This window comes from Otolemur garnettii, unplaced genomic scaffold, assembly GCF_000181295.1.
Source record: "Otolemur garnettii isolate 467f Iridium unplaced genomic scaffold, OtoGar3 scaffold00126, whole genome shotgun sequence".
NCBI lineage: Eukaryota > Metazoa > Chordata > Mammalia > Primates > Galagidae > Otolemur > Otolemur garnettii.
Window position 1 is genome coordinate 4,728,182 of NW_003852521.1, and position 11,554 is coordinate 4,739,735.

Here is an 11,554-nt window from a genome sequence, read left to right on the forward strand (position 1 = left end):
AAAAAAAAAAAAAAAGAAGACATACAAATGGCCAATAGGTATATGAAAAAAATTCTTAACATCACTTATTATCAGAGAAATGCAAATCAAAACCACAATGAGATATCATCTCACTCTAGTGAGAATGACTCTTATCAAAAAGACAGATGATGGCGAGGGTGTGCAGAAAGGAGAGTCCTCCTACACTGTTGGTGGGGATGCAAATTAGCACAGCTATTATGAAAAATAATATGGAGGTGCCTCAAAAAACTAAAAATAGAACTACCATCCAACCCAGAAATCCCATGGCGGTGCATAGGCAAAAGAAAGAAAATAAATATAGCAAAGAAACATCTGCACTCTCATGTCTATTTCACCACTATTCACAAGAGCCAAAATACAGACTCAACAAAGTGCCCATCAGTTGATGAATGGATAAAGAAAATGCGGTATATATACACAACAGAGTATTACTCAGCCATTGAAAAAAAATGAAATCCTTTCATTTGTAGCAACATGTATGAAACTGATGGTCTTTATGCTTAGTGAAATAAGTCAGGTACAGAAAAATATTCCATATGCTCGCTCATATGTGGGAGCCAAAAAAGTTGAGTGCATAGACGTAGAGAGTAGAATGTGGTTATTAGAGGCTCTGCATCCTCTGGAGTTCTGCCACGTAATTCAGAGCTTGCATTTGCATTTGTTAATAAGGGAGCTTCGTGCCAGGGAGCATTACAACTTTAATTATCCTAAGCTAATGAGAAAAGAGCAAGGGTAGAGTTAACACACAAATAATATGTTGATGCAAAGTGAAAGGTTAACTATGTCACAGCATATGTACGAATAAGAATCTGTAAGTAAAATAAAGCAAACAGTACAATAATCGCTCTATCTACCCTTAGAGAAAATAAACCGTAGGAATGCCAAGCTCAAAAGAACCCGTACTGTGAGCTGTGGGTATCACATATTCTTATTAATGGTGACCTTGGTAATCAGAATCATACTGAATTAATGTCACAATTTTCAATTCCATTTTTATCTTTTGTTTTTTTATTTCTAAATTGGTTTGGATTTCATAACAGTAAAAAATGCAATAAGATTAATAAGTTTCGGTTCAGTGCCTGTAGCTCGGTGGTTAGGGTGCTGGCCACATACACCAAGGCAGGCAGGTTCAAACCCAGTCTGGGCCTGCTAAACAACAATGACAACTACAACAAAAAAATAGCCAGGCGTTGTGGTGGGCACCTGTAGTCCCAGCTACTTGGGACACTGAGGCAAGAGGATCACTTGAGCCCAAGAGTTAGAGGTTGCTGTGAGCTGTGACATCACTGCCCTCTACCGAGGGCAACATAATAAGACTCTGTCTCAACAACCACAACAACAAAGATTAATAAGTTTCTATATAATTTTAACTTTATACATATGTAAATAATATTCTCATAAAATTATTCTGACTCAACACAGGTAGGAGAGTTTGAAAAGGAATATTTTTTCTTTCAAAAAGGAATCTCAGGGCAGTGCCTGTGGCTCAAAGGAGTAAGGCACCAGCCCCATATGCTGGAGGTGGCGGGTTCAAACCCAGTCCCAGCCAAAAACTGCAAAAAAAAAAAGTGATCTCAAGAATACTTATGTTTGTCTGCCAAATTAAAATTTAATTGTTCATCTAGAAAGGTCTACTTTTTATTGGTCTAGAATGCAGAGGTAAATTTACTGCCTGCTTCTCAAAGATGGAGATTTGGATAACCTAGGAATCAAGATTTTCAACCAAGGTTTTGCAACAAACATGGAAATGCATATAAAAACTTAGACACAAACATTGATAGCAGACTTATTCATAAAAACCACTGTATTCACAATACATAGTACACATATGCATGCCAGCTGGGGATGGCATGTGCACATAAAGTTACATGTTATTGCCAGTGGCACACATGCTAGACATGCAATGTTTTTATTAAATTCTGCTTAAGTTTTCTTTTATCTCTGTATTCATTAGAAATGGAACACCTCGCATACAGGAAGTACGACTTCCCAGTCTTTTGACCCCTTCCCTGAACTTGGTAACGATGAATCCTGCAGAGCGCAGCACTGATGCTTGAGCACCGCCTGACTCCTCTCAGGAAGCACTTGTGACCATTTTTCTCATTTCTTCCTAAGCAAATTCCTATGTGATAAACCCTCCATCATACCACATCGTCACCTACACTTTGCAGAAATGTTTTTATTCTCTCTACTTAAACGTCACCCCCTTTTGACTGACACTTTATCCAGCAATGATGTCTTCCCTTCAAATATCGAAGCGACATGAAATGGATGTGTATTCTGATTTGTGTGATTTTTGCATTTTCCCCACACTTCTAGAAAACTGGCGGACATTTTCTTCTTTCTTTTTTCTGGTTTACCCATTACAAGGCCACCACTCTCCTGCATAAACTTTGGTGGTAAGTAGCAAAAAGCAACCAAAAAATGAAAACTGAGCACTTGCCTTAAGCTCATTGGTGTCGGCCAGTTTGGCTTTAAGCTCAGTGTTCACCTCCCGACATTCTTTCAGCTCCCTCTGCAGCCTCTCCACCTGTTTCTGTAACTTCCTGGTGGTGAGATGGGCCTCATCCCTCTCCACGGCCAAGGCTGTGCGCACCTGCTTCTCCTCCTCCAGCTGGGCTATTTTCTGCCGGAGGAGGTTCATGTGCAGTTCTCTGCTCTCCAGTCTTTCTTTCTGAGTCTTTAGCTGGTTTGATATGAACAGAAAATTTTTTCAAAAATAATAATTGAGCAGTCAGTAAATATAAGTGAATTACCCAGATAATGTTGACCTTTATCTACACTTCAATAAGACTAATTCGTAAACCTTCAGAAAAGGTCATTGTATTTCTCGTCCCGGTCGCATTTTTTTATTCATACCTTTTCCAGGAATTAATTTTGTAGCTTCAAAGTCTGAGACAAAAGAGCCACAGACAATGTGCAGAGGAGTCAGCTTTCAACATGTGAGCCTCTCCAACATTATGTGCATAATAATAAAAATGTGAAATTACTTTTAAACTGTTAAAATGGCTTTATTAAGGGCAGAATATAATAAGACAGAGAGATAAAATCCACTCATCATCTAATGGCCACAATACCTGAATGGTTGTTTTCTGAAACAAGACAGGGTGCCAATTAGCATTATAATCTAGACTTGCTAATGTCAATCCCTTAGAAATGGACTAAGTGGCCCCCCACGTGAAAGTTGATATATTTTTAAGGTAGGAGATATCAAAAAGATTTTAAGTTCTTTTCTTTTTTTTTTATTAAATGATAGCTGTGTACATTAATGCAATCATGGGGTACAGTGTGGTATTTTCATATACAATTTGAAATATTTTCATCAAACTGGTTAACATAGCCTTTATGTCATTTTCTTAGTTATTGTGTTAAGACCGTTTATATTCTACTCTTAGAAGATTCACTTGTACCCTTGTAAGATAAACCATAGAAGTGATCCCTCCAATCATCCTCCCTCCACCCATTCCACCCTCCCCTCCTCCTCCCCCCTCCCCATGTTCTTAGGCTATAATTAGGTTATAGCTTTCATATGAAAGCTTCTATACTGCTGGCGGGAATGCAAACTAATACATTCCTTTTGGAAAGACATCTGGAGAACACTTAGAGAACTAAAAATAGACCTGCCATTTGATCCTGCAATTCCTTTATTAGGTATATATCCAGAAGACCAAAACCATATTACAACAAAAATATTTGTATCAGAATGTTTATTGCAGCCCAATTCATAATTGCCAGGTCATGGAAGAAGCCCAAGTGCCCATCAATCCATGAATGGATCAATCAACTGTGGTATATGTACACCATGGAATACTATGCAGCCATAAAGAAAGATGGACACTTGACGTCCTTCATGTTCACGTGGATGGAGCTGGAAAATGTTCTTCTTAGCAAAGTATCACAAGAATGGAAGAGTAAGAATCCAATGTACATAGCCCTATTATGAGATTTTTAAGAAAGTTTTATTTAGACATCTAAAATCTTAGAAGTAAAAGAGACTTCAAGAAGGTTCACTGATGCCTTTGTTACCTGCCTGGCCGATAAGAACCAACAACAATCAGGGAACAGGTCCTCAAACATCACTTATCATTGGTAATCACACTTGATGAGGGAAATTAGAGTGAGTTTTAGAAAATGACTATGGATATAAGAGGGGAAAAAACTCTTTCTGGGTTCCACATGTCACAACTAGTGAGTGGAATATTAAGCACAGAAACCGCTGTCATCTGTTATAAATATTAAGATCGTTTAGAATTACTAAATGTTCCAGCTGAAGACCGTCCTATTCTCCCTGGTTATCTGGTCTGCATTTGGGAGATGTTAGAACTCATTGAAGTGCTGCTTTAAGTATCTTGCTGAACACTGACAGCTGCGTCCATGCCCAGATCGCTTTTAATATTTTCCTAACCAAACTCCCTTTCTCAAGCTTCTTCATGGCAAATTCCACTCCCTTGCAAATGTATACTGGTAAGTTCTAGACACTGGTAATTTTAATAATTATGTAATTCTTAGGAAAGAATGGCTTTGGATATTGAGAAAAATGGATCAATTATTGAGGAGAACATTGGAAAGAGTGGTGGCTCAATTTAATGTCTCTGATGGGAATAGATAGGGCTGGTCTGCTGTCTTTTATAAAATATTTCTCAAGATATGGTCCATGTAGAAGAGGCCAAATGGGAATAAAGCATCTCCTATGAGCCAAGAGTTCAAAAACGTTATTAAAAACTAACAACTGCTTGGCATAGACATCACCCTCATCTTAAATATGAGGAAATAGAGACAGAGAGGTATATAATTTGTCCAAGGTCACACAGCTTGGTGGAGCCTAATTGGGAACCCAGATGTGACTCATTACACAGCCTCTATACGAGAATTCTACCACAGAATTTTCTCCTAAGAACTATTGTAAGACAACATCTGTGTTTTCCTGTTTCTTTCCCCAATACCAATAATTACATGAGTAATAATCACATTTTATCCCTTTCATCTATTCATTCATTGATTTACTCTAAACTCTTTCTAACTCTTTCTTTGAGTGAATGCAAAGTAAACCCTTCTCTCTCTACTTTCTGGTGCGATGGAGCTTATAAAGGCAGCGATGGCTAGATGTCTCCCTAGTGCTCTTCTTCCAAAGTAATAGAAACTGGGACTTTTTTAGGTAGGTAAATGGCTACCCAGAATAAAGGCTACATATGCAAACCTCCCTTGCTGCAAGTTTTGACCATCAGAACATATTCTAGCCATGGGATATAAGGTTCTTGTAGCAAATTCTGGGTGCCTTTTTCAAAAGACACCTCCTGTATGTTCTTTTGCATCCCTCTTCCCCATCCCTTTCTTCTCTTCCTCCTAGAAGCAGATATAATGGTTCTAGGCACTATTTTGAACCATGAAGATAAGGGCCCCCCTAGGGATCAGAAATGAATGAGCTGAAATGAGCCCCGTTCCTTAAAGACTTTACAGAGCAGGAGCCCAGCAGAGCATCACAGGAGCCTTTAGCTGCCTATCTCCAGGAATTTGTGTAGGAAGAGGAAAAAAAAAAGGCTTCTCCTTTGTTTAAGCCACTGTTATTTAGGATCTTTATTACTCACAGTGAAGCATGACCTTAGGCGACAGATACACTTACCTACTCTTCGAACTTGAAATTGAGCCTCAAAATCCTAAGTACATATTTTTATAATACATTTCCTAGCCACTCTGGTAAATATGGTGGTGGCAAATTATTTTTTTCAATGTTTGGGTTTTTCAGAAATTCCTTCTCTAAACACTAGCAAGTGTTAATATCCCCTACCTTTCTCTGCAGATTGTAGGCAGTGGTCTTGCTTTCAATGACTGCTTTGCTCTCAAGGCGGACCAGCTGTTCTGTGCGAGCTAAAACCACATCCAGGCGCATGTCAAAGCCAAGTTCAGCAGCCATCTGGTCCAATTTCATTTTTTCTGAAAGCTGATCCAGAAATTTAAGATACTAAACCCAAGAACAAAAATAAAAAGGACACAACGGTAAAAGTTAGTGGGTGATCTCACAGCATCCTTCTCTTTCTCCCAAGCTTACAGGTAGTTCTCTTGAAACCCAGAATGGAGCCTGGACTTTGACCCTGATATTGGTAATGAATTTTTGAATCACCCTGCCAGTTTCCAGCCCTCTCCTTCTTAAAGGACTCTTGACATTCCTGTTCAGGAACCTTGAGTTTCAACCTTAACATTATGCACTTTTGGGCGGTGCCGGTGGCTCAAAGGAGGAGGGCGCGGGCCCCATATACCAGAGGTGGTGGGTTCAAGCCCGGCCCAGCCCAAAACTGTAAAAAAAGAAAAAAACAATTATGTACTTTTTCTGACCCTGCCATATGACAAATTTGGCTATGGTCCTGATTTCTACCCTTGTGTCTCTACTTTGGCAATATACTGCTGGGACAGTGTCCCTTGCAGGCTAATCTAACCTCTGACACCCACCCATGCACTTTCCATGGGAAATTTTCCCACCTAACTGACCTTGAAGGTGGAAAGTGGCAACTTATCCAGTTGCCACTTAGCTCTTCTTAGGTTCTACAGATCACTGCAACTCCAAGCTCTCTATACACACAAAATTCGAACATCTTGGTTCAATTATTTTTTTACTTACAAGGTTTTAGAAAATCTCTTTTAAAGTGTTTAATGAACAAAGGTAAATAAGCAGCATCCTAGTATAAAATAGAGCTTATAAAGAATCAAAGTTTGCATTTTAACAGGTTCAAGTTACAAGACTATTTAAGAACCTTCCTCCACTTGATTTCTGTGGTTTACCTGGCCATGCCCAGACGTAGAATGATGCTTACTTAGTGCTGGTTGGATAAGCAAATCAGTTGATGAGCTTTCTACATTATAATTTTATGATTTGCATTCTATCTTTGATATTATATCCTGATTGCAATAACTTCTAATTTATCTGGCATTTGCAGGCAACTAAGTGTTTAAGTAAATATGATTTCCTGCTAACTGAATGAAGCATACCAGCTTAAAGCCCCAAACTATTTTTTAATCATCAGGATAAAATTATTTGTAAGTGTATACTTTCCAATTGTGTTAAATGGTATACATATGAATATAATTCGATCTCTTCTCTGTAAGTCACAGTCACTGCAAATATCACTTGCTGTCTTGTGCTAGGAAACCCTAAGTTGCTTTTGTCTCTGCCTCATCAGGTCATCACTTCTTAATGCTATATCAGCTCTTTCTCTCGGAAAATTAATTTCTAATCTGTGTGTATAAAAGTGGCCTGACTGCTATTGCTTGTGTTCTGCATAAAATAGAATCAGTACCTTTTATGTGAAGGAATAAAAGCCTCTTCTTTGATTTCTACATATGACCCATTCATGCAAGGGTTACAACAGACAAAGAGATTAAGACAAGGCCAAGCCAAGACCCCACACAGGAAGCAGAACCCTTTTCAAGGATCTTGGCTATCCCTCCAAAGATCAAGGTTACTCCAAACTTTAATTCCATACAAGGGAAAGATTACTGTCTATTTTGTTCATTTGCATCCCAGTTCATAGTTTAAATAAGAAACTATGCATTCTACTCTCTTGTGTGTCAGCCGGATGATCTTCCTTTAGCATTTAAGCTCTGTACAACTTTGCTTTTCAATTTAACATGATACAGTCCCTACTAGGATGTGGTGAGCTACAAAAATCCACCATGGACAGAACTAGCTTACATAATTCTTTCATTACTGAGGGTCATTTAGGCGTAATTCCAATTAAAATTAACAATATATTTATACTGAAGGAAAGGAAGAGAATCAATCATCTGAATTTTTTGCCTTTGATTTATTTCTCCTACAATTCAAAGAATGTTTATTGAGTCCTTCTCTAGGCCCTGGAAAAACACAGAAAAAAATTTTTTCCCTGGCCTCAAAAAAACCTGGAATATTTAGAGAAGAAAATGTTACAGCAATCCAAGAAAGGGCTCAAAGTGCCGTAAGAGAGGCAGGTCCATGGCATTCGGGGAGCCTGAGGAAGCAGAAAGAAATCTCTTAGGGAAGGCGGCCAGAGGCAGTGATAGTTGAGCTGAACCTTGAAGAGACAGTGGTTGCAGGTGAAGAAGGTGAAGAGAACATTCTCTGAACACTAGCTGTGGGCAATATGGGAGGGAGGTGAGGAGACCAGATGACTGTTGTTACAAACTTGACTGTGGATGTCTTTAGGTTCAGCAGTCACTCTCCAGAGACCCACCAGAGCCCTACGAGTCCCAGAAGGCCTCTGCGTTTGCCCCTGTTGGCAGGAGAGATTGCAGAGGAGAGGGGAGATGGAGAGGGCCACTGACCAGCTCAGGAAATTTAAGGCCAGGAGAAAAGAAGGAATCTGTACCTGATCTTGAAGGCCCCAGAAAGCCACTGACCAGTCTTAAGATGGAGGAAGATGATAGTGTGCATTTTATTAAAAGCTCTGGGACAGCAGTGGAGAGAGCAAATTGGAAGGTGTGGAGACCAGAGCAGAGCACTTGGTTGGACGGTTGTTCCCCAGTCCGGGTGCATGAACATGACACTCAGAGCAAAGCACGGCTACTGGACAGAGAGAGAGGGGGGAGGTGTTGGAGAGCTGGGAAGGAGACAGAATTGCGGCTTAGGCATTAATTAAAAAGAGGGAAGCATTGAAGATGGCTTGGGCAAATGGAGCCAGATTACCACCATTACTGAAGCAAGAGAGGGGTGAATTTGGGGAGAGACCATTTCAGTCTTAACTACAGCAGGACCTCCATAGTCGACCACCTCCCTACATTGACCATCTCCTTAGGTTAAACTAATTTTCATAGACCAGACATGCACCACATGTACATATCAGTACAGTAGGCCTAGTCCCTTATGTTAACACCTCTATATATTGACCAGTTTGTTACAGTCTCTTGGGCGGTCACCTTACAGAAGTTCCAGTGTATATGCAGGTGTTGAAGGACCATTGAAGTGCAACAGGCAGTTAGACTGCTTCTGATTACAGTACTATCCACAGGTATAATATTTCTTTTCAAAATCAAAATTTCAACTAATTAGATATAGAATATTTCAACATTTTAGATGTAGAAAAAACTCGCTTTGGCCTCCCAAATTTCCCAAGTCTATCTCCTGTCTTCAGTCACAGAACCACTCCTCGGTCCAGACATCTATTATCTTCTGATCTAGAATATTCTAAGAATCCCCTGACTGGGCTCTCTGCTTTCATCTCTAGACCCTCTGAGCCAGTCTGCCTTGACAGGAACCCTTATTTTACTCAAAAACCTTCTATGTCTTCCCATTTCCTACAGGATGAAGCCTTGGTAGTTATTCTAGACCTATGTCTATTGTGCCCACCTGCCCCCAGGCCACCTCTCGCCTCTGGCCTCACCAGGCCACCTCCAGCTCCAGTCTCCCTGCATCTCATTGGTTTCCTAACCATCTTCCCTTCCTTCTTGGTTCCTGCTGCTCCTGCTAGCTTGAATTCCTTCCCACCTCCTCCACCTGACAAATTCCTACTCATTGTGTAAGGCTCCTTTCAAATATCACCTCTTTTGCGAAAATGGCTCTTTCCTCATTAGGGAATAGGAAAGAAGTAATTGCTCCTTTTTCCAAATTCCTGTTGGATTTCATACCCGTCTCCATCATGGCACTAATTGTGCTGATCATGCCTGGGTCTACCTCTCTCTCCATTAAATGATTTTCCATGGGCACCTTTTTGTGTGTCTTTGCATAGCCAACCTTGAGGTAGGTCTGGGGCTTCCTCGGTTTTTTTTTAAGTACAGAAAAATGAAAATGAATGAGTTTCTTCAGAAACTCTTCAGATATTTTGACCTAAGAATATTTTTCATGCCAAATTCTGTACCTGAGCTGTTGATCCCTTTTCTTCCCTTTCCTTTCCCACCCTCCCTCCCAATCCACAAACACTTACCTCCCTTGCTTTAATCCTGTTTTTTACAGCTATGCTTTCTGCCTCTTTTCTCTTTGGTCACCAGACTTCACAGCATAATTTGTGGGCCCTCTCCTCGCCCCCGTTCCTTTCTAGTCATCTCTCAATCCAAAGCAAACTGGCTTCTATTCGCTACCATGCCTCCAACACTGCCTCCGGGAGGCCACCGATGCTCTCCCCACACTCGGATCCTCAGTGAGGAGCCTTCTCTTCTCCCTGGACTCTCCTCTCCCAACAGGCTGTCGGCGGCACCATCACTTCTGAGCCTCTGCATCCTGCCACCTCAGCTCCACAGAGACATTGCATATCTTCCCAAAATACTGCGATGCTCACGGTCACTCATCACACCCCACAGAGTGAAGAAGGTTTCATCTTCCTAATCCACACCATTCCAGTCTTCTCTCTTACAGACCCACAAAGAATGCAGTGTTCCAGCCATGCGGGGTTCCCCACTCTGCATTCTCAGAATGCACTGTGCACCGGCAAGATTTCATGCCTTTGTTCAAACCGTTTCCTCTGCAGTACTTGCCTCTTCTCTCCTCTAGAACCTACTTATCCTGCAAAGATGAAGTGAATCATCTCCTCCCCTGTAAAATCTTCCCTTAACCCTAAAGTTCCTATAGCACTTCATGAATTCAACCCATCTATTACACACAGAATACTTATAACCTTATAAACCAGCAAATTATCTGAATATCTGTCTCCTCAGACCTTCAGGGCTCCACCTACAAGGCACATTCAATAAATACTTGTTGAAAAAAATGAAAATAAAAAGCCAATTACATATTAAAATTAGTAAGTAAATAAATAAATACTTGTTAAGTTTAAATGAATTAATGTGAATCAAGGACACTCCAGATTATAGGAAGAGGCCCATTGTTCCTTGAAATTTGCTCAGGAGTTCGAACTTAACCAATCTAAGTGCTATAAAATTCAGAACATTTCCAGGTAAAATCTTATACTGCAACAGATGCTTCCACCCATAGACGTGTCCCCAAGATTATTACTTTTTGTTTCTCAGTATTTGAGTTGTCTTGCAAAACATCTCTAGAAACCAGCTCTCCCTCCAGGTATGTTAGCTGACCCTGAAGAGTCTCCAACTTGTTCTCTGCTTTCTGGGCCCTCTGGAGAGCTTTCTGGTATAAACCAGACTCCTGTTCCAACTGTTCCACAAGCTCAGATATTTGGGCTTCAAGCTGGGAGACCATCTGGAAACAAAGAAACAGAACAAGGCTAAGCCTTGTTTTAAGATGCAACAAAGTGTTAAAACCTATTGCTCAGCCTAAGCAACAAAACTATTTATGACACTGACTTCCAGATTTTTTGTAAAATTTAAATTTAAAATAGGTAATTGACAGCTGTATTTGCCTCAGAAATAAATCTACATTTATTATCTAATAAAATATTTCGATTGGTATTTTTTCATTTTTATACAATTCCTTCAACAAGTTAACTGATAAATATTCATGAGTAACATTTACTTACCATCAAAATTTGAATTCAGGAGTTTCAAAGTTTAGTTGGAAAAGAGTTAAGATAAAAAATACTTTAAAAATCTATAGGCTTGGTGCCTGTGGCTCAAGTGGCTAGGCCGCCAGCCACATGCACCTGGGGTGGCGGGTTCGAAT

At 40.1% G+C, this 11,554-nt stretch overlaps 1 protein-coding gene across 1 annotated transcript in view; it reads right to left on the reverse strand.

Moving 5' to 3' along the window:
- CCDC170 (coiled-coil domain containing 170) overlaps positions 1-11,554 on the reverse strand; it is a 102,964-nt gene that overhangs the window by 24,582 nt on the left and 66,828 nt on the right. The window contains exons 7-9 of the mRNA XM_012810109.2: positions 10,934-11,134; positions 5,807-5,980; positions 2,465-2,707 (exon numbers count right to left, since the gene is read on the reverse strand). Of these exons, the coding sequence (XP_012665563.2) occupies positions 2,465-2,707; positions 5,807-5,980; positions 10,934-11,134 (618 nt within the window). The remainder of the gene's footprint in view (positions 1-2,464; positions 2,708-5,806; positions 5,981-10,933; positions 11,135-11,554) is intronic.